We start from the raw sequence: 23524 nt of genomic DNA, 5'->3' as shown, positions 1-23524 counted from the left end.
GGCAGACGGCAGATCATAACCCAAACAGTGTATCATGCTAAAAAGCTGGGTAACAGAGATTTTAACAGTAGAGTAACTTGACAAAACTTGCATTTTAGAAAATCCACTTGTTTTCGACTTATGAAAAGGACAATTTCATATACATTTTGAATATACTTCTCTACTGAACTCACACTCCCATTCCCTCAGATATTCTTTGCCTACGTTTTCCTTTCTTCTTTCTATTCCTCCCTCTCCTTCCCACTCTACCATCAGCTAATGCTGTCATCTTATCAAATTAGAACTTCCCTATCCTCCCCCTATCAACTCTATGCACCAACTTCTTTATCCTTTAGTTCCAATGGATGAGGTGCCCCTCCTCCTCTTGTAAGAGGCTTTCCACCACAGAACCTCTGGATTCCATCCCCCTGCATTTTCCCAAGGTTTTCCTGACCTTCCCTCCTGTCTTTCTTCCCTGTATCATCTATGTCTTCTCCTGGATCATTCCCACTAGCAAACAAAAATGATCTAATACAGGGGTACCCAACCGGGACCGCACAGCAGGAGGTGAGCGGCAGTGAGCGGGCGAAACTTCATCTGCCACTCCCCATTGCTAGCATTACCACCTGAACCATCCCCCCCCCCCCACGCCCCTGGTCCGTGGGAAAATTGTCTTCCATGAAACCGGTCCCTGCTGCCAAAAATGTTGGAAATCGCTGCTCTAATATCTCCCATCAAAAAAATGTACCCTCCCAGACCCTGTTCCAGCTTTTCCTCAGAAGAGTTGTCTACGCACTCTGTCCCCACTTACTTCCCATTCCCTTCTCAACTCACTCCAAGTTGAGATTCCCACCACTCCAATAAAACTGCTCTTTTCTCTCAGTTCTAAACAGCCTCTTGATTTACCTGCTACATCTGTGGTCTCTCCTTGGCTCCCTTTGCAGGGTGCCTTTCTTCTGCTTTTCTTCTTTTTCCCCTCTTTCACATATCCTCTCCTGAAGTGATTTAATCTAATCCCTAAGGTTTTCTTTTAATTGAGATATAATTCACGTACCATAAAATTCACCCTTTGGAAGTGTACAATTCAGTCATTTTTAACATATTCACAATATTGTACAACCATCAATGCTATCTAATCCCAGAACATTTTCATCACCCCCAAAAGAAACCCCATACCCACTAGCAGTCATTCTCCATTTCCATACCCTGCCTTAGCTCCTGGCAACCACTAATCTTTCTGTCCCTATGGATTTGCCTATTCTGGACATTTCATATAAATGGAATATGATATGTGGTCTTTTGTGTCTGGCTTCTTTCACTTAGCATAATGTTTTCAAGGTTCATCCACATTGTAGCATGTATCAGTACTCTATTCCTTTTTATGGCTGCATAAAGTTTCATTTATGGATATATCATATTTTGTTTATCCATTCATCAACTGATATGTATTTGGGCTATTTCTACCTTTTGGCTATTATGAATAATGCTGCTATAAACATTCATGTACAGGTTATTGTGTATACTTAGGTTTTCATTCTTGTTGGTGTATGCATAGGAGTGGAATTGCTGGATATTATAACTATATTTAACTTTTTAAGAAACTGAAAAATTGTTTTCCAGAGTGGCTTCACAATTTTACACTCCCATCAGAAATGTATGAGGAATCCAATTTCTCCATATCCTCATTGAAACTTGTTAATGTTCATCTTTTTCTTTTAATCATACCCATCTTAGTGCATGTGAAGTGATATCTCATCGTTGTTTTGATTTGCATTTCCCTAATAGCTAATGACACCGAGCATCTTTTCATGTGCTTATTGGTAATTTGTATATATTCACTGGAGAAATATCTATTCAAATCCTTTGCCCATTTTTAAATTGGGTTGTCTTTTTATTAAGTTATAAGAATTCCTTATATATTCTGGATACTAGTCCTTTATCAGATACATGCTTTGCAAAAAGAAAAAAAAAGTCTCCCATTCTCTGGGTTATCTTTTCATGTTCTTAGTAGTGTCCTTCGAAGCACAATAGTTTTTAATTTTGATGAAGTCCAAGTTATCTATTTTTTTTTTTTTGGTCACTTGTACTTCCAGTGTCATAGCTAAGAAACCACTGCCGAATCTAAAGTCATCAAGATTTACACTTGTGTTTTGCTCTAAAACTCTAAGAGTTTTATTGTTTTAGCTTTTGCATTTAGGTCTTCAATACATTTTTAGTTAGTTTTTGTATATGGTTTGAGATAGCGTTCCAAAGTCTTTTGCATGTGGGTATCCTGTTGCCCCAGCACCATTTGTTAAAAAGGCTACTCTTCCCACCCTGCACTGAATTGTCTTGGCATTCTTGTCAGAAATCAATTGACCATAAATGTAATAGTTTATTCCCAGACTCTCAATTCTATTCCATTGATCTATATGTCTATCCTTATGCCAGTACTATACTGTTTTGATTACTGCAGTTTTGTAGTAAGTTCTAGAATTGGAAAGTGTGGGTCCTCCAACTTTGTTGTTTTTGTTTTTGTTCTTCCAAGATTATAATACCATTCTTATAAAGGGGTCCACGTGAAAAAGGCAAAGAAATGTGAAACACATGGTAAATGTGTGTAGGGCATGAATCACAGTTCAGTCAAAGCACAACAGATAACCTGGAGAAGCTGGGCCATTCAGGGCCTTTTATGCCATGCCAAGAAGCTTAAATTTTATGCTATTGGCATTAAGAGCTGAAAAGTTTTCACCAAGATAGTGACACCATTTAATTTTAATTTCATATCAATCATGCCATGGCTGTGTGGAAGTTAGATTGAAGGGTTACAGATGGGGAAGGCATTAAGTATATTGCTATAGTCCAGAAGATGAATGATGATAACTTGAACTCAGTCAACGGTTGTAGGAATTAAGCATCACTGGTAGTAGGAATTAAGCATACATAGGTGATTAACTTCAGAAATACTTAGAAAGTAAATTAAGCTGTTTGGAGATCATCAGTGACCTTGGCAAGGGCAGTTTCAGTGTACTGATGGGAAATGAAGACACATTTCTTTCCTTATCCACAGCTGCAGAAATAATAGGAGCTGTGAAAGTAGTGATTAGTAGCTCCCAAATCTGGCTGCTTATCAGGAGCACCAGAAGAGCTTTTGGAAAAACACTGATTACTCTGGTTTAACTCCAGACCCACTGAGTCAGTCTCCATGAGTGGAGCCCAGGAACCCATATTTTGACAAGTTCCTCAGATAAATCATACACACACATATCTATATACTTGCTTTGGGAAATGTTGGGATGGACCATTCTTTCACGTATTAATTATCCCTTGTAATTCAAATCTACTTGGTTCCTGGGTTCAGAGAACAAGAGTTCAGATAGTAAAAGTTGGAAAGATAGTGAGAGAAGGAAAGAGCTAAGCTAACACAGCTGAAGAGGGCAGATGTTAAAACAGGAGAATCATAAGTAGATTTATATCATTAAAAAAATGGAAGGGAATTACATGTAATATCTTATAATAACCTATAATGGAATATAACCTGAAAAAAAAGAATCACTATGCTGTACACCTGAAACTAATACAACACTGTAAATCAACTATACTTTAATTAAAAATTTTTTTAAATAAGTAAAAATTGTAGAGAAGTACAGGTGAGAGAAAGGATAACTCAGAAACTAAGGCACATGGGCTACAAGTATTAGTTTATCAAGCTAAGAGCATTAGTTCAAACACAGTCAATATTATCTCATAAGTGTCAAATAGAAGTATTTCTAAAAGCCATGATCTTTATGCCCAGTACCAACCCATCTTAAGTCAGGTCAACAGTTTTCTTAGTGAAAATTCAATAAAAATTAAGTACATAAAACAGAATTGTGCAAGATACTATATTACACTGGGAATACCAGTAGGAGTTTGCAGTCTGCCTCAGGGACCACAAACTACAATAAGTCAGTCAGAAACCTTGAAGAGCTAAACAGCATGGAACTAAACTTAGGGAACCATCCCTAAGTCATCGAGAGGTCAGAAAAGGCTGCAATCTGTGACTTTTGGCCCCATCTCAACTTATCAAATTCTTATACTCTCCTGCTTATCTCAAACCCTACCTCTTTGATGAAATCTTTCCTGGACTCTCCAAAGAGATGTGATATTTTCCTTTAAGCATTCAGACCACTCTGTACCTCTAAAGACACCCAAATTCTATCTAAACTTCCATTTCCAATAATAATCATAAACACATAACTGTTGTTATGTGATAGCAAGAATCTTTAAAGTCAAGAACCTTCAGAGGCTCCACCTGCCTCCCTTCTACACCATGCCAAGAAGCCAGTCAGTCTTTAATCCCCAGCCTCTATCCTTCTGGTGATGGAATACTTACTGCTTCACAGGCAATTCATTCCATTTCTTAACTGTTCTGTTGAGCAGTCTCCCTTACGTTAAGTTTAAATCCGCCTGCCTATAACTTTCACCCATTTGTTCTAATTCAGTCTTCCAGGGACATACAGTCAATCTCCAATTAACAGCTCCTCAGATATTTAGAGACATCATCCTGACCCAGCCAACTACTTTCTAACAAATGCCTTGCATAAAAATTGTTAGCCTGGTTACCCTGATAACAACAGCATGGTGCATATCAATCCTGTACCCTTCTGGGTCACCAAGTTCTTTGAAGGAGCTGCTATACACATAGAGCCTCACACAGTTTCTGGCATGGAGTGGACTCTCAAAATGTGACTGTAAATGACTCAGTGAGTGAACAAATCCACCTGCTATTAGAATTTTCAAACGTATTCTTTCACAACTGGTTTAATCATCTACCTACAACCAAACAAGTTTATTAAACTCTCTCTGCCCTCAAAAATCAAATAAATGTAATATAAAGAAAATATAAACTCAGAAATAATTTGTCAGATATGCAGGTTAAACAAAACATCTTAATAAATAAGAAACCTCAGTGAGAGAAAGACAATTTTTACTATTTCTACTCTACGCACTCTTGAAATGTCTGAGTTTTTATCACATATACATATTCCTTTTTCAATTAAAAGACAGTCAAAAAAAAAAAAAAAAGGACAGTCAATTTAACAAAATAAAAATATTAAAATTATCTTCATTTTAACTCACCTAGAGAAATAGTATAGTATAGTGTGAATTTTGCCTTCCATAATACATCCTATCACTGAAATATACAATAATTAAATAAATGACTAGAGGTAACATTAATCTAGTCCAGACGCATTCAACAATTTTGAAGACAACCATAGTAAGAAATACATTTTATACTGCAGCATGGTAAACGTATACAAATATACAACTAATACAAAAGATTCACCATACAGTGCTTATCATCACTGCCTGGAAGGTACTCTGATACTTTTTTAAGGCTGTTGCAACCCACTAAATTGATATCACATCCCACTAGTAGGTCACACCCACAGTTTGAAAACCTCGGATCCAGTCCAACATCCACCCCATCCTCAACCAATTTATTGATGAAGAATGTATGCTTCAGCTTGGATAAATGTATAGAATCACATAGTTAGTTCATTCATTTAGATCCTGCTATATGCCAGCATTGTGTTATGGAAAATGACCAATGAAACACAGCTCCTGACTTCATGGAATCTGCAAACACTTGGACAGAGAGACAAGGCAACCAACTGTACAGTAAGATCCCTGTGCAGTGAAGTATGAACGAGGACCACTGAAGAGGGGCTCTAAATCAGACAGGGAGAGCTGCGGAAGACCAGTGGGTGACAGTAAAGACCAAACTAATCCTAGCTCTCTTTGCTTTCTGCCATGTTGCCTCAGCTTATCTGCGGTATTTCTTTAACAAACATCCAGGAGACACCTACCGTGGGTGTAAATCAAATCCACCTCAAACTAGATAACTCACAAATACTCCTAACTCCCTCAGCAGTAAGATTCCACTGTATTCTTTCTTCAAATCTTTTCTTCTCCTTTAAATATATGAAAAGAAGGGACCTCAGTTTTATTAACTACGTAACAGAAACAGATACACATACACACAAAGCTCTAAGCCTCCTCTGGATAACCCAAAGCTATTCTTACACAAAGCTTCTGAGGCATACCTAGCAACACAAAGATAATGTAATACCAAATGGAATCAGTTAACTAGCTCAGAGCTAAAATTGGAGGTTAACAGTTGTGGAAATGTCAATCAAGTCAGGATATGAAACTTTCCATTTAAAACAGAGTCACTGGGGGACCTCCCTGGTGGTGCAGTGGTTAAGAATCTGCCTGCCAATGCAGGGGACACAGGTTCGATCCCTGGTCTGGGAAGATCCCACATGCCACGGAGCAACTAAGCCTGTGAGCCATTTAAAAAAAAAGAAAGAAAGAAAAAAAAATAAAATAGAGTCACTGGGTATTAGTTCAACACCTACTGCAAGAATTTTGATACTTCTCTAAGGTCTAATAGCACCAGCCACTATTATTTTTCTATCTTACCTCCTGATCCCTTGTCTGTAGATCATTTCTGTTCCTTGGCCTTAGCTCATATTCTTGCTAAGTCGTCCTGCTTCTCCAATCAGACTCTCTCAATTGTTTTTCCCACTTCTACTTCCATCTTTGCCTACAACTTCACCTAACATTTCCAAAAGATAAAGATATGCTAAGAATGGTTTATTCCATATCACAGAATCAAATACTTTGCTTAAAATTCATTCTCTAGGAGAACATATGAAAATAATTTCAGCAAAATTCATTTTAATTCTATTATCTCTATGTTATTAATTCTACTATGTTCATTATCTCTGGTATTTGCCATTTAAACCCTAGCATGTCACTTAACTTCTAGTTCAATCTTCCACATTTCTAAATTGAAGTTAATAAAACATGCCTTTACTATGCTCTCAGGGATATTGTTAGGATTAATAACAGAATAAATGAAAAGTACTTTGGAACTCTTGGGAGGGAAGAGTATACAAACGGGATTTATGTTGTATATATCTGTTTAAAGAAAAAAAAAATACCCTCGGGTGATGCAAAATGTGGGAAATGCTTTCTTTTAAAAAGGTCCAAATATACTTTAAGTTAGTCTGATCTAAAAGTTAGTATTTTGATGCAGCTGTGATTTTTCCCACATGCACAAAAAAGAATTTGCAAATACACATTACTATCTATTCTCTCTTAAATTTGCTTTTGTTTCAGAAAATGCCCAGTCTAGATAAAAAACTTAAACTAATACCTATCATTTATTGATTGCATTATCATAGACCAGGCACATTACACACTACTATCTATCCTGTCTCCTAAATTTACTGTTATTTTTAAAATAGTTAGAAAACATCCATTCTAGATAAAAGACTAAAGCTAATAACCATTAAATGGGTTCTGGTAGCAATTCCAACATGGGGAGGTGGCTTTCCACACCAACAATAAGCAGTACTCCGGACACCAGCCGGGTATCCTACAATTCAACTCAATTCTGACACTATCTACCTGGAGAAAGCATCAGATTTCACAGGTTGACAGCTCAGTTCCACAAGACCGCCCTCTCCTGCAACTTCAGGCACCAATCACAAGCCCCGGTTGTTAGCTGTGTTTCTAACCCACCAGCTACAGATTGGATGTTCCCATGACCTCCTCCTTGATTCAGTCAACTTGCTAGAGCAGTTCAGAGAACTCAGAGAAGCATTTTACTTATTATACTACTGGTTTATTATAAAAAGATATATATAAATCAGGAACAGCCATATGGAAGAGACATACAGGACAAGGTACGGGGAAAGGGTGAGGAGCTTCCATGCCTTCTCCAGGTACACCACTCTCCCCAAATCTCCACGTGTTTGCCAACCCAGAAGCTCTCTGAACCCTGTTCCTTTGGGTTTTTTTATGGAGGCTTCATTACAGTTATGATTGATTAAATCATTAGCCACTGGCAACTGATTCAACTTGAAGCCCCTCTCCCCTCCCTAGAGGTTGGGGGTGGGGCATGAGACAAAGTTCCAACCCTCTAATCATGTGGTTGGTTCCACTGGCAACCGGCCCTTATCCTTGGGTGCTTTCCAAAAGTCACCTCATTAACCTAACAAAAGACACCTTTATCACCTTCAACACTTAGGAAATTCCAAGGGTTTTGGGAGCTGTGAGCCAGGAACTGTGAACGAAGACCAAATATATTTGAGAATTATATTGATATTTTGGTCATGTGAATGACAAAATATATATTTTTCTTATAAATCACAGTATCACAGCAATCATTTATTAAATGCTTCTTATGGACCGACCATACGCTTTACATCATCTTACTTGGAACTCACACGCACATAAAACAATGAAGTCTGTATTATTGTCCCTATAATGCAAATGAGGAAATTAAGTCCCAGTGAAGTTCAATGCCTCGCTGAGGAGCCATGTGTGTATCCAGTGTAGAGTCAGCGGTGGGACGGACACACCTATCAGCAAAGCCGGCACTCTATCACCAGAATATGATGACTCCTTTTCAAATATTGGCTTTTTGAGGATCTAAGAAAACAAATATCTTAAGTAAGATTAGGTACCCATCAAATTACTTATTTAAATGAATTAGTCTTTTCAATTTCAAGCCAGGGAAATGATAGACAATGAGGTCCTTCAGAAGCCCTACTAAATTCTAATAGGTATGTATGTGTTATTCCCGGGGATATCATGACCTTGAAGCTCTGGGAAATGAAAATAAGACACTGTCACAAGGAAGCACTGAGACACACACACTTTAAACTCCTGGAAATAGAGAATCTTCAGCAGGGATGTTAGAAGAAAAACAAAATCTAAAGCAATCCTGTATCATTCATAAAATTCATGGACCAAATAAGTCATCCTTTTCCTCAACAATTATCTTGCCTTTCTTATTAACATTAAGAATTTAACGCAACATTAATACTTGTTGAAACTGTTAAAATAATTTCTATGACATTGATGGGCCTCACCCAAAGAATACAAACACAAAGAATATGAAACAGCAAACTGAAAGGTAAGGATTTGCTACCCAAATATATATCTTATTTATTATTTTTTTAAAGCATGCTCACTTGTTTTGTTTTTTATAAATTTATTTATTTATTTTTATTTTTGGCTGCGTTGGGTCTTCGTTGCTGCACATGGGCTTTCTCTAGTTGCGGCGAGCAGGGGCTACTCTTTGTTGCAGTGCGTGGGCTTCTCATTGTGGTGGCTTCTCTTGTTGCAGAGCACAGGCTCTAGGCACACGGACTTCAGTAGTTGTGGCACACGGGCTCAGCAGTTGTGGCTCACGGGCTCTAGAGCGCAGGCTCAGTAGCTGTGGCACACAGGCATAGTTGCTCCGTGGCATGTGGGATCTTCCCGGACCAGGGCTCAAACCCATGTCGCCTGCATTGGCAGGCAGATTCTTAACCACTGTGCCACCAGGGAAGCCCCAAATATATATTTTAATTTACAAAAAATCTCACCCATTTCTTTAAATAGTAACCTTTCCATTTATATTACTTATTCATACACAACTTTTCAGAAGCTTTCCTCGGTTTAAGCAAGGTCAATCAGTGACCAACCCAGGCACAACTTTCTAGATATGCCCACCTGGTGTGAAAATATTAATATTGTGTGAAAACATCCACTATTTCATGTAGTCTTTTCCTGGGCCCATCTGTTTCCTAAAAGTTACAATTTACTCTAGAATATATTATCTCAGCCAAATTACCTGGTCTAAGCCTGAGAAAAGTCCTGTTCCCTGTCTCTTTACCCTATTGTGTATGGGGGGGAAAAAATCATTGCTGGTCCACCATCAAGAAAAGTAATGGAGGGGAGTATCAAGGAGGAGGAAAGAGTGGTCCAATGGAAGGGAATGGGAAAAGGAGGTGGCAAGGATGAGAGGGAGGTACTTTAAAACAATAAGAGGGGGAAGAGAAAATGATGAACTGCCATGGGGCTCCCAGTTCTGAACACCAAGTTCCAAACTCAACTGTGATTCTATTTCTGACCTTGGGCAAATCTCTTGTTTCTCTGCATCCTAATGCAGCTCCAAGAAGTGACAAAAATTAAACCAGGAGAAAGTTTCTTACAGAACCTAGTGAAAAGCCAGTCCTCACTACTGATTTAAAAAAAGCTAAGCCAGCTATGACCAAAAAAACCCCCAAATTGCCAACCTGGTATTAATAAACCTTCTAATTTTCTGGAACAGTGTTTAATGCAATAATACAAATCATTTAGTATCAACCTTCCCTTTGCCTTTACCCTCCTCTCTTTCTACATACATTCTATTCTCAGGTTTGCCTTTAGAACATTTCCTCTGACATTTTGTCTTCCACTTACTCCACTACTTTAACTAAATGCCTTATTCTTAAAGAATAGAATTCCATCTCCCTTAAGTATTAGTGCCTTAAAGATCCTTAGTGAGTCTGATCTATCCCACCTATCTCAATGCATCCAGTTATATTTTTAATCTCTCCAACCTCTTTTCTTTCCTGCTACTCTTCTCTCAGGCCCTCTCCAACATACAGTGTCTCTTTGTGATTAAGTGACAGTCTAAATTCAATGCCTTGTTGTCAAGTCAGACACTGAGACACAGATCACAAACTCCCTGCTTTGACATGGATACTTCAGTACATGCAGCCTTGAGCTAAAATGATACCGGCTGCCAAATGACACCAAAATCTCAAATACTGTCTACTTTCCACTATATCACAATTCATTTTCAGAATTGTAGTTTTTCAGAGTTGTTTTCTTTTTCACAAAAATAAAGTGACATAGTATAAATTATTTTGTCCCATTTAGTTTGCATTATACCCAACTGCATTCATTTTACAAACTCTTTGAAAGTTGTGGTCTCATAGCTTATGCTGTCAGTTCTCTTTTTATATATACATCAGCTCCTATACATTTATACTTCCTTCTACATTCTTACCCACTATACTTAGAACTCAGTAATACATGCTCATTGACTTTCCTTGCCCACATTTCTCAAGAGTATCAATAGGAGTCATATCCAAGGCTAAATCCCAGCTTGGCACTTGCTAGCCATGTGACCTTGTACAAATTACTTGTCTCTCTAACCCTGAGTTTCCTCCCTTATTAACATGGGGATGTGAAAACAAGCTACAGAAGACACGGAATGTGTATAACAGAATCCATGCCTGCAACAAAGTAAGGCGAAGCAAATATTGGCCTCCTTCTTCCTTCCACTTTATAAAAATGTGTTTACTATAACATAATCCTTTAGAATTTTTAAATGAATGCTGAGTGTGAGAAAAAGCAAAGCAGACTTAGAGATGGGCAAAACTTTGGCCATATAGAAAATAAATTGAATTGTTCTATACAGTACATTAGCTCAGAGTTCTCTTGACTTGGCTCCGGTGGAAGAGAAAAAAAATCATCTATTTCTTTTAGCTGCTTGCAGTCCTCTCTTAAAATTAATCATAATAAGTAAAACAGCATAATTTAACTGCACTTATTAGCCCTAGCACCAAGTACTTACTACCTAAGACAAACACTAATATACTAAATATATGTCCCATTGGTAAAGAACCCAATAGCCTACCTTCTAGAATAGCTAACTACTAAGTTTCCATTCCTCCAAAGTTTTGGATGATGCCTGCCCAACTTCATTCTTAAAGAAGTTAATGGAGTGCATTTTTTTGATATCTCTTAATCATAAGTAAATTTCAAAACAGAGATATCCTATGAAGTCCAGTTCACCTAGGTATATTGCTTCTAACGAATTATTAATAATTAAGTTGATTGTTATAATTAAATCCTACCAATTGAATTTGTGATAACCTAAAAGTATATTACATAATGTGAATTCAGCAAAAATATCTTTGTAATTTCAGGTTTTAGCAATTCATTGTTGGATGAAACAAAGTTTATGTTTCTGACACTTCAGTTAAATAGACCCTTGAGAACCATGAAGTATGATTTTCAACAATTATCACATTTTAATTGTTAGCACCCATTTATCTAATAACTTTAATATTTGGAAGTCATTTGTTGAAAAATATTCACTAATTCAGATGCTTGCATATTTTTAAAAATCTTTTCCCTCAATACAAACCTATTTCTGAATTAAGAAGTTTACTAATATGCATGCTCTGTGCCTAATCTTATTTGCAATTAGAGAACTCTTACCTCCTCAATTTTTAATACTCTCTTGAAATCAGTCAAAGGATTTAAGAATAAATTAGTATCCATCTAAGACATATAAATGACTTTGGATTCTTGAAAAATTATCTGGTCACGTCCATTCAACAATAGCATCAAATGGCTCACTTTTAAGGTTCTCCTGCGAAACGACTCTAATTTGATAATCAACATACCCATCTTCAGAAACCTCACAACTAAATAAATAAACCTTATATGACATTTCCACATTGAAATGTACTCCCCTCAACATAGTTACTTTATCCTTTATTTGACCCCATTAGTCAAAAAACCTATTCTACTTGTGCAAAATTGAAAGTCTATTTACCATTTAGGCTTGAACAAAATAATGTGAATCCTCTGCCTATATAATAAGCATTGAAGAACTAATGTTTCTAACAAGTATGTCATTAAAAAACATTTACACCTTAGCAACTAGTACAGTTCTCACTTAACACCTCTATAAACAAGTTATATTCCCTATCAACACACACTTAAATAAATAACCCAGTTATATCCTAGAGCTCCCTTCAAGAATGTCTAATATAGTAAAGAAAAAAACTTATCTTTTAACTAATGTTGCTTCTGCCTAAGGGGTTGCCTCAAATCCTCCGTGAAATGAGGCAAGATAGACATACATAAATAAATATGAATGAAATTATTAACATAGCAGTTTCTTATTATTTTAGGTGGTGATTTTAAGTGTGATCAAAGAAAAAAGTTAAAAGTATTTATCAGAGGAACTGGTAAATCTCAAGATGGAGGGGGTTCAATACAGCACAGAGGTTTTAGAGCACAAGTATAGAGCCCAGATACCTCAAGCTGAATCCTAGCTCCACTGTTTTTATGTTAAATTTGCCTTCAGCAAGTTACTCAAAGTCTCTAAATCTCAATTTCCTCTTCTATAAAACAGAACTCTTAAGAGTACCCTCTTCTTCAGGGGTTTATGAGAATTCAGTAAGATTTTCCATGTAAAAGCATCTAGAATAGTACCTGATGCATAACAAGTACTCCATAAATGTTGACCATTATCATCATCAACATCTCACTGCACTGTTAAAAAAATAAAGGGGGGGTGGTGTAAAAGTAGTTGAATAAATTCTTCTGTACACAAACCAGACCAATGGGCAGACCCCAAGCCATCTAGTGAACCCCTATATTCAGACCATGAGTCTCAGCTTCTATTCATTAGACCTTAAGCTGCCTCTCACTGAGAGCATTATATCTCATCTGAACACCCAAAAGAACAATCTGGTTACTCACACTATATTACACTAATATGTAAATTCATCACTTCAGCAAGAAAAATCACAAACAAGTAGTTCATTCATGATTCATTTTATTCATAATAATCTCAAACTTGTCACCCCCAAAATTGGATTTTAGAGCTACAGTTAAATGAAGTAACACATTCACATCCAACTTCACTCAGTGGTGTCAAAAAAATCAATATAAACAAACAAACTGAGAGGAGAAGAGATGTTTAGTCCACTAAACATGGAATGTTAAATATTAAGGAGAAAATGCATCATTATTTTGAAGACCAGCTTAAATGATGAGCAAATGCTTAATTTACACAAGTAATGACTCCTTATTTTATGACTGCGTTCAATAACTGCACAGAGGTCAGAGTCTTAAAATGAAAACAGCTACATGTAAAAGAGGAACGTTTCATTCTTAAAGAAAAGAACCTTATCTTTATTGGAAAATTTCTGGATAATAAAAAAAGAAAAGGTTATAGTAGAATATGGGTAGTTTTTTCCACCTAGGATGAATCTCCTAACAAATTAGAGAACTCCTTTTTCCCTAAGGTTGGTTTATAATTAGAAATTAGATTCCTCAATAATTCAATGACCAAAACCTTTATTAAAGTCAAATGACCTTTTTAATTAATTTTCTCCTAATATATAAGCTCTGCTGGCAGGTGTCATCTCTACAGATAATAAAGCATTGCTATATTTACTAAATGAGTTTTTCCCCTTATGTCCATCCTTTTCTTTGACTTGACATTCTTACAGTAATTAATTATTGGTAAAGCTTTAAAAAGTATAATAAATTACTAATGTATTCTGGTAAATGACGTCCCTATTTTTCATTCTATCATAAAAAATGTTCAAGCTACAATATTTTACTCGTCCAGATTTTTTAAAATTCTCATTTGAAAAGAGGATAGCTAGTGAGGAAAAATGTTTACAATTTTATTACAGCATTAATGAATATATTCAGGATTTGAAAATCTGAAGAACAGAATTAAGATACATGCATAAAATTGACATTAGCTTCAAAAGCTCTTGCCACAAAAAGTGCATTTATAAAACAGACTCATTCAACTAAATATACGAAAGATGCATAAAATATGGCCACTGCATTTGAATTACTTACAATTTTAATCTTTAAGTATTTGTTTAAAAAACAAAAGTAGCTAAATGACAAGTAAGGCATCCTGTTAAATGCTCGGGAGTTTGAAAACCCAAAAATACGTTGTCATCAAACCTCACCTTCCCTATAGATACTTTAAATTTAGTGAATTTCATTGGCAATAAATCAAAGAGTGTAAAACCCTTAAGTATGTGGCTGTTCTGTGTACATGTTTTAAATCACATATTCATCCATCACTTCACCATAAGTCTATGATGACGTAGGCAAAATGCTTTACCATCACTATTCTCATCACGCAAATTAATGATAAAACCAAGCAAAGTGATTAAGTGACTTAGTCAAAGATACCAGCCAACTGTCAGCAATTTTACTTTTTTTAGTTAGGTTTCTTAGCTTTCTAGTTCAACAGGAAAAACAAAAAACAAAAAAACCCCTAAGAGTATCATCTGAGAGAAAAGAATATACACTTTATGGATACTAGCATTCCCAAAGGAGATATGGGAATATCTAAATTTTACACATCACCAAACACTAACAAAAAGAGAAGAAAAAAACAAAAAAAAACAAAAAACAGGAACTTCCTGAATCCCAAATAAAAAGAGTAAAGTACAATCTCTGTATTGTACCCTCTCTGGCCCACTCTCTCGGCCGTTGTACATTTCTACCTGGTTTACTGCTAGGAAACAGATTTCGGCTTTCATAATGCTTTCTAATGGGCTTTTCTTAGCAAATGTCTACACTGCTCAGGCAAGGCCGTTAAGGTAACTTAATCTCTCATGAATTGCTCAATGGAAAAAATGCTGATTCCCAATTTAAAAATTAATTCTTTAGCTTTTTCTGAATTAAGAGTAACTACGAAACCCGTAACTATAATTTAGATTCAGCGTGTTAACTTGAAGGCTGGCAGGACAAATAAAAGCTTAGGGAACCGAAGATGATGCTGGGGGAGGGGGCGCAGAGAGAGTGCGAGAAAGATGCTCATCCCTTCCGAGATGATGCAGGAATGACATGGCACCTGGACAACACAAGTCCACGTCCACCCCCCCCCGCCCTCAGAGTCTGTGCCTCGGTTTCTCTGACATATGCCTGGATCTGTGAATAGGCGCACACGCGAACACACCACCTTTTATTCTTCGACTTCTAGAGAGGAGAATGGTGGGGAAGCGTCGCGGCTTAAAGCCTCACCACAACAAACGATTTCTTTCTCCTCGCACCCCGCCTCCCCTGCTAGGGGCAGGCGACGACTGTCTCGAACAGTAGACAGCTGACAGGAGCCGAGAATCAGGGCGAGAAGGAAAGCATCTCCAAGGGGGGAAGGGGGGGGGGGAGGGGCGGGGAAATAAACCCCACAGCCTTGCCGAGAGCCTCCGGGAGGCTGACTAGAAAAGGAGGAGGATATTGAGCTGGGAAAACAGAGAGGGGGAATGCGAAGCTCCCGGGCGCGCGACGCACCCAGGCTGCCCGGGGCTGGCGCACATCGGGCGGGGAAAGTCGATGCCGGGGCGGACCCCTCCCCCGACTGCCAGACCGGAGGACCAGGAGGAAATGGCTTTGTATAGCAGGATGAAAGGCAGACAGGGGGGCCGCCAGGCGGGGAGGGACAGAGGATGCCCGGAGCCGGGACGACCCCGCCCGCCTCACAGACACCTCTGCTCTTCCCTGCGTTCCGCCGCAGCTCCTGGTCCAGCCTCGCGCTCCCGCCATCCACGCTCGAACGGCCCGGAGTGGGGTCGCCCCCACCCCCACCGCCCCACCCCCGCGCCCTGCACGCTCACCTGCCCACGAAGTTCTCGAGCACCGAGCTCTTGCCGGCGCTCTGGCCGCCCACCACGGCGATCTGCGGCAGCTCCAGCAGACAGCTCTGTCCCAACGAGGAGAAGGCGTCCTGCAGACGGTTCACCAGAGGGATCAGCTCCTCCATCTCCCGGTTCCCCATTGTGCCTGCGCCGCCGGCTGCCCGCTAGACCCTGCTAGTCTCTGCGACCTGGCGGGGAGCCGGGGCCGCGCAGCCCTCGCCGCCCGCTGCCGCGCTCAGTTCAGTCAGCCGGGTCCAGTCAGACGTCGGATCCCGCCACCGTCCGGCCTCTAGTGCGCTCCTGACAGCAACGGACCCAAAGCGCGCCTGCGCAGGCGAGCGGGGGCGTGGCCTGGCTCCGCGACCGCCCCGCCCGCGGCGCACTGGGCGTCTGCTTTGCCCTAGTATTCCCAGCCTGACATCCCAGAGCGGCGCGCACGCACTGCCTCCCAGCTGCGGCCAGATGCCACCGCCTCTGTCGTCTGATTTCAAGGCTCAAGAGCAGAGTTACAGCACTTGGTCAGGGAATGGCATAAAATCAGCAGCAGCCGGCGACACTGTTCCCTTTCAGTGGCTACAAAGCCAAAGTCCAGTGGAAAGCCCTACCACCGGTAAGAAGTCAGCACTGTCGCCAGCGGCAGCACCTCGGCTGCCTCCACCAGTGCACCGCCTCCAGAGTGCACCTCCCAGAAGGAAATCTCTCGTTCTCACGCCCCACTCCGGAACCCTGGCTCTTCCTGGGGTAGCCGGCCTGTTGGAGTCTAAATTCTTCAATCTGACATCCATTCCAGGCCTTGCGTAGTCTGACCCTGCTTAATCATTCAACTTTAACGTCTTGGTCCTCCCGGCCCCATCTAAGGAAAGGTGGAGTCCGTCGTGCTTACCCCGCACCACTCCTCCTCTTCAGTCTACCAAGCTCATTCTGTCCTTTGCGACCCCTCATGCCATTTCTCCTCCTAATCTCCTTCTATAGGCTCTATCAATAACCATGCACTCTGCACCCATTCTCTTAAGTTTAGCGAACTGAGAAGAGACTGTACGTTGGGTCCTGTGCCTTGTGATGGCGACACAAAGGATAAATGCATGCTTCCCTTAGCCTCCTTAGAGGGGTCCTCTTTTCAAATACTGATACTCCTCAGGATTTAATTCATGGACCTTTTAGTCTACCTGAGGACTTCCCATGGCTTTAACTACACATAATGGCTAGGGACTACAGAATCTAAAAAACTAGCCCACCTCTCTCTTCTGGGCCTTAGACTATATTCCCGTTGGTCCTAGACCTCACTGTCTGAATTAATTTATCCTCACTTCTGACTTAATTTATTCAAATCTGAACTCATCTTTTCTAGTCTCAACACTTAATGCTATAAATTTCCCTCTAACCATAAAAATACTTGTATAAAAATGTCCATTATAACCAAAAAATCAAGAACCCAAATGTCCATCAAAAGGTGAATGAATAAACAGGTGTGATATATGCATTCGGTGATCGATTCTCAGCAACAAAGAGGAGTGGATTCTGATACAGCAACAACTTAGTTGAATCTCAGATGCATTATGTTGAATGAAAGAAGCCAAAGTACGTATCGTATGATTCCACTTATGTGAAGTTCTGGAACAGGCAAAACTATTCTATAGTGACAGAAGTCAGAGCAATGGTTCCCTTTGAGGGGTGGGGATTGACTGCTAGAGGCATGAGAGACTTGTGGAGGTGATGGAAACGTTCTATATCTTGATTTGAGTGTGAGTATACATTTACCAAAACTCATCAAACTAAACATTTAAGATCTGTGCATTTCACTGTAAATTATACTTCAACTTTAAAAAAAAAAAAAAAGAAGAGAAAGACAAAACAGAACACATCATCTTCTCCAAGGTAAGTGGGATGTCTGCTCAACAGACAGCAATGTCTGCTTTTTCTAAGAATCACTCCTCCATCTACCATATGGTTGAAGCCAGAGCAGTCATGACAATAAAATGGCATTAGGGAAACTAACTGTGCCGTGGCCACAGCCTCATGCACTAGGGGAACACTGACTCAAGCTGTATCAATCAGAGCCCTTTCCAAGTACTACAGAATTCAGAGAGAGAAAGAGAGAACTATGGAACTATGGTTAGTAATGTTTTCATCTACAGAAGGGAGATGCAAAAGATGCTGGTCTTCAGAGAGAGAAAAATTAAAAAATACAGAAAGAGAGGAGCAGAGAGAAGTCCTAAGATACTTGTGTCCTCATTCTAGTTAATTTCTGAGGCTCAGCTACAAAGAGTCCCACCCAGTCCCAGTCCAGAATCTGGAAGTCATTCTAACTCCCTTTCTCTCTTTCTCCCTCATCCCCTACCTCAAGTTGGTTCACAAATCATGCCCTTTCTACCTCCCTGGAACCCATCTCCTCCTCCTCATTTTTGCTGTCAGTGTCTCATTTTTACTGTGATTGGTTGAACAGCCACCTTCTATGCTTCCCATGTATAGGCACCCTGAATAGATCTTCACATTGCACTTGACACGTTGCATTGAGTCTCTAATTTACATCTTTCTCTTCCACTAACATAGTAGGCAGAATAATGCCCCCCCCCCAAATTATGTCCACATTCTAATCCCTAGAACCTATGAACATCTTACCTGACATGGCAAATGAGACTTTACAGATGTGATTAAATTAAATAGCTTTGAATGGGGAGATTATACTAGATTATCTGGATGGGCCCAGTTTAAGAAAAGAGAACCTTTACCAGCTATGTCAGAGGGAGACATGACTACAGAAGAGTAGTTACAGAGATGCAACTTTGCTGGCTTTGAAGATGGAGAAAGCGGGGACCACAAGCCAAGGAATGCAGCCTCAAGGAGCTGGAAAAGGCAGGAAACAGATAATCCTTATCCCCGAGAGCCTCCAAAAGGACCACAGCCCTGCCAACACCTTGGTTTTAGCCCAGTGAGACTAGTGTTGGACTTTTAACCAACAGAACTGTAAGATAATAAATTTGTGTTGTTTTGAACCACTATGTTTGTGGTAATTTGTTATAGCAGCCATAGAAAGCTAATACAACTAATGACAAGCTCCTTGAAGGCAAGATCCATCTTTGTGATTCTCAATGCCTAGCACAGTGCTTGGCACCTAAGACGACCATAGTCTATTGCAGACAGACATAAATTATTACAACACAATGTAGTAAGTGTTCTAAGGGTGTGAGGGACTGAATTGTCTGCTCAAAATCCATGTTGAAGCCCTAACCCCCAGTGTAGCTGTATTTGGAGTAAAGAAGTAATTAAAATTAAATAAGGTCATGAGAGTGGAGCCTTGATCCCATAGGATTAGTGTCCTTCTAAAAGGAGACACTAGAGAGCTTGCTCTCTTTCTCTTTCTGCCATGTGAGGACACAGTGAGAAGACAGCCATCTACAAGCCAGGAAGAGGATCCTCACCAGAAACTGAATCAGTCAGCACCTTAATCTTGGACTTCCAACCTCCAGAATTTTGAGAAAATAAATTTCTGTTGTTTAAGCCACCCAGCCTATGGTATTTTGTTATGGCAGCCCAAGCTAAGACACAGGGTTTGTTTAAAGGAACACGAGATGGAAATCTGAGAGTAACAGTTCTGTCTGGAGAGGGTCATGGAAGTTTCAGAGAAGAGGCGACTCTTGAGGTGAGCCTTAATGAGTCTGTCCTGCACTCGGCTATGTGCTGTGAGGAATATAAAAGATTCAGAAGCACTCATCCTTGCCTCGAGTATCTTGCACTCCACTCCAGGAGACAGTGCTACCATGCATTAGAGAATGTATCATCCTTAGATAAATTTGAATTTCATGTGCACTGAAGCAATGCCTGTCATCTCGATTCTCTAGAACTTAGGAAAAGTCAGTCCCACCCACCTCCTTCAAGAAATCATCCTGAACTAGTCTTGTTAATTGCTTTCCTTCTTTACTTCCCATTTCCAGAATCAATCCTACAGTAACATGGAATCAAGACAAATTAAACACAAGAGACATACTTGACACCATTTGCTCATAAATTACTTTGGATAAAACAACTAACAAGGGAAAACTTGAAAGCAAAAAGCAGGGGGAAATTTTTGACAGGAAGACAACCTACACCTTTGAGAGTGAATGCAAAGCTGAAAAGGGGAGCCTCGTCAGGCACCCCAGCTTCCTGACTGTATCACACGATCATCTCAGCCCTATTTCAATACCAGTAATTAATGCCAACTCTTGCTCTCTAACTATTACACTTGTTTCCACACCATCTTCCTAGCAAGGCAGAAGATTGCAAAGGTTAACAGCCTTTTTTAGGCGTGGCTCTCTAGCTAAGAAATTAGAACTTTTTATAAACACTTCAGAGTTCTTATATTTAAATGAATGTTTTCCTTCAGGGTCATTTTGAGAAGCGACAAACTTACTGCAATACCTCCACACTTCATACAATATCAGAGGAACTCCTTTGAAATTGATGAACCTTACCCCAAAGTTCAAACTCAGTCACACATCATTTTAGATGAACAGAATGTTATCCACATTGATCTCCTACCTCATTCATAGGACTTAGCACCAAATAACTTTTGGCTAATTTTAAGAATATATATCTATATACACAGGTATACACATATTATATGGATAGATAGATTTTTTTTTAAAATATGCTACAGGCTTGAAGGAAAGCTCTAAGAGAGGAGTTAGAAAATTTTGAAGTGGTAAAAACATCCCTAGAAAAATGGTTAACCTCTCAAAGAACAGCACATACTTGAATATATGAATTCAAGAATTCATTTTTTTAAAACCAGTCAGATTACTGCAAAGTCATATTCCATATATTTCTCACAGTGCCTAGCTTGGTGGTCAATAAATATTTATGAAGCAGAACTGAATAAAAACTTAAGCAATGGGACTTTCCTGGCGGTCCAGTGGTTAAGACTTTGCCTTCCAGTACAGGGGGTGCGGGTTCGATCCCCCGTCAGGGAGCTAAGATCCCACATGCCTTAGGGGCCAAAGAACCAAAACATAAAACAGAAGCAATATTGTAACAAATTCAATACAAAATTTTTTTTAAATGGTCCACATCAAAAAATCTTTAAAAAAAACTTAAGCATTTGTCATGTTGTCCATTGTAAGCATCACTGCATAAACAATATTCTTACTCTGTGTACTATTTAAGACCTATTCAAGGCCTTCAGTTCTTTCTCTAAAGGTTATCTCGTGGATAGATTCTAGATCTTACTGCAAATCATCTTGTCTGTGGGCATCGTTTGAATTCTGTAAACCCTGTGAACATCCAATATAGATATACAGACTTTCAATACTGTAGCCATTGTAGTTGACACTTATGCCTCTCAGGGCTTCTCTCCTTTAGTCTGGGGTAGGGGGGAGGGTGGTGGTGAGAGAGCAAAGACTCCCAGTTTTATTGTCCATATTTTTCATCAGCTGTCATCAGAAGCAAAATAACTCTGGAAGCACCACTCCGTATGACTTCTGTCAATTTGAGATCCGACAGATGGAAACTCACCAGTAGTCTCATGGAAGCATGGATAAATCTACACACATGCAGAGCAGAAATAACAGTAGGCAAGTGTAAAGTATTAAGAGAGAAGGGTTAAGGAGAACTCTCTATATCACTTAAGTCTGATTTAACAGCCAGTTTGTGCTTCTTTCTATCAAGTAGGTATAACTGTGTTCTCCTGTAAACATAATCCATATATACTAAAGTTAGATATCACATAGGACTCCTTTTAAAGGTGAAGGTCCCTCTAATGCTTAATTCTCATTTATTGAATTGTAAATCTATCTCTGTATATATATGTATATATACACACACACATATATGTATATACATAGAATTATAATAAAATAATATCTATTTGGTAAGCTATAAATGGCCATTTAAAATGTTTATGAAGACTTTTTAATGACACAAAGAAATGCTAAGAATGAAATATTAAATTTAAAGAGCAGGGTACAAACTTTTATATAAAGTATTACCATATCTACATAAAAGGCCATGTCTAAGAAAAAGAACTGGAAAGAAATATACCCAGAAATTTAATGTTATTCCCTATGAGAAAGTATGGGGAAAAAATTACTGTCCTTTTCCTTTTATTTCTCAAATTTTCTACAATGAGCATGTATTACTCTTACAATTTAAAAAGAAGAATAGGGACTTCCCTGGCGGCCCAGTGGTTAAGAATCCGCCTGCCAATGCAGGGAACACGGGTTCGATCCCTGGTCCAGGATGCCGAGGAGCAACTAAGCCCGTGCGCCACAACCACTGAGCCTATGCTCTAGAGCCCAAGAGGCACAACGACTGACGCCCAAGCGCCTACAGCCCGTGCTCCACAAGAAGAGAAGCCACCTCAATGAGAAGCCTCTGCACCACGAGGAAGAGTAGCCCCCGCTCACCGCAACTAGAGAAAGCCCGCGCACAGCAATGAAGACCCAACGCAGCCAAAAGTAAATTTTAAAAATGTTAAGAAGAGTTAAAAAAAATTAAAAGTTGAATAAATGCCATTTGATTGACCTGTAATTGGTTTACATACACACCAGCTTATCAAAGACAAAAGTGTTGCATAATGTAAGGTTAAAAGACCTTTGCAAATAGAAGCAGGAGAGTCCTCAAGCTTCCTTATCCCCAAAACTTTGCCACTCAATGGCAGTGGATAACTAGCTAACTATAACTAAGATTTTTAACTGGGAAATATTTGTCTGATTTAAACAGCAAAAATGTGAGATGCCCAGGCCACCATGATCACATGGACTATCATTAGCCAAGAGTTCATTCAGTACACAAAACGGCAGACTATTCACAGCTGTAGGAAAGTAGTTACATGTACTGAATTTTGTTTACTTAAAGCATAGGCCATAATCTATGGAATCAACAAGCCAGACATAGAACATTACATCTTATATGAATACATTTATATGACATTCTAGACAATCTGCATTGACAGAAGGCAGTCTGGAGCTGAGGATGGGGATGGGGGACTAGGGCACATGGAAACTATGTCTTGACTGTGGTGGTAGTTATGTAGTTGTATATGTTTGTCAATACTCATTGAACTGTACACTTAATATTATATTGCAATAAAAATAACCTCTGGCATTTATGTAATGGTAATACATGAAAATGGTAATACAAAGTATGATAGTCTCAGTCTGGGGACAACCTAAGTAATAGTCAGCCACAATCCAAAATAAAAATATACCTAACCCCTTCCCCAAGAAGCTTGTAATGACTCTACAATTCTGCCAATGTAGAGTTATTCTTATGGGATCTCTGAGTATTATGTTAATGGGAAAACA

General features: G+C 39.2%; 1 protein-coding gene across 6 annotated transcripts in view; it reads right to left on the bottom strand.

Moving 5' to 3' along the window:
• The window catches only part of DNM3 (dynamin 3), a 571218-nt gene extending 554666 nt beyond the window's left edge, over positions 1-16552 (bottom strand). For 5 of the 6 annotated variants that reach the window (XM_036859878.1, XM_036859887.1, XM_036859891.1 and 2 more), the window contains exon 1: positions 16224-16536. In XM_036859878.1, coding sequence (XP_036715773.1) covers positions 16224-16384 — 161 coding nt within the window. In that variant the 5' untranslated portion in view covers positions 16385-16536. Of the gene's footprint in view, positions 1-16223 lie in introns of all 6 variants that reach the window. The other variant, XM_036859907.1, reaches the window with a different exon arrangement.
• Between the last annotated feature and the right edge of the window lie 6972 nt (positions 16553-23524).

Source organism: Balaenoptera musculus, chromosome 1 (genome assembly GCF_009873245.2).
Source record: "Balaenoptera musculus isolate JJ_BM4_2016_0621 chromosome 1, mBalMus1.pri.v3, whole genome shotgun sequence".
Classification (NCBI taxonomy): domain Eukaryota; kingdom Metazoa; phylum Chordata; class Mammalia; order Artiodactyla; family Balaenopteridae; genus Balaenoptera; species Balaenoptera musculus.
This window is presented reverse-complemented; position numbering and strand designations above follow the sequence as displayed.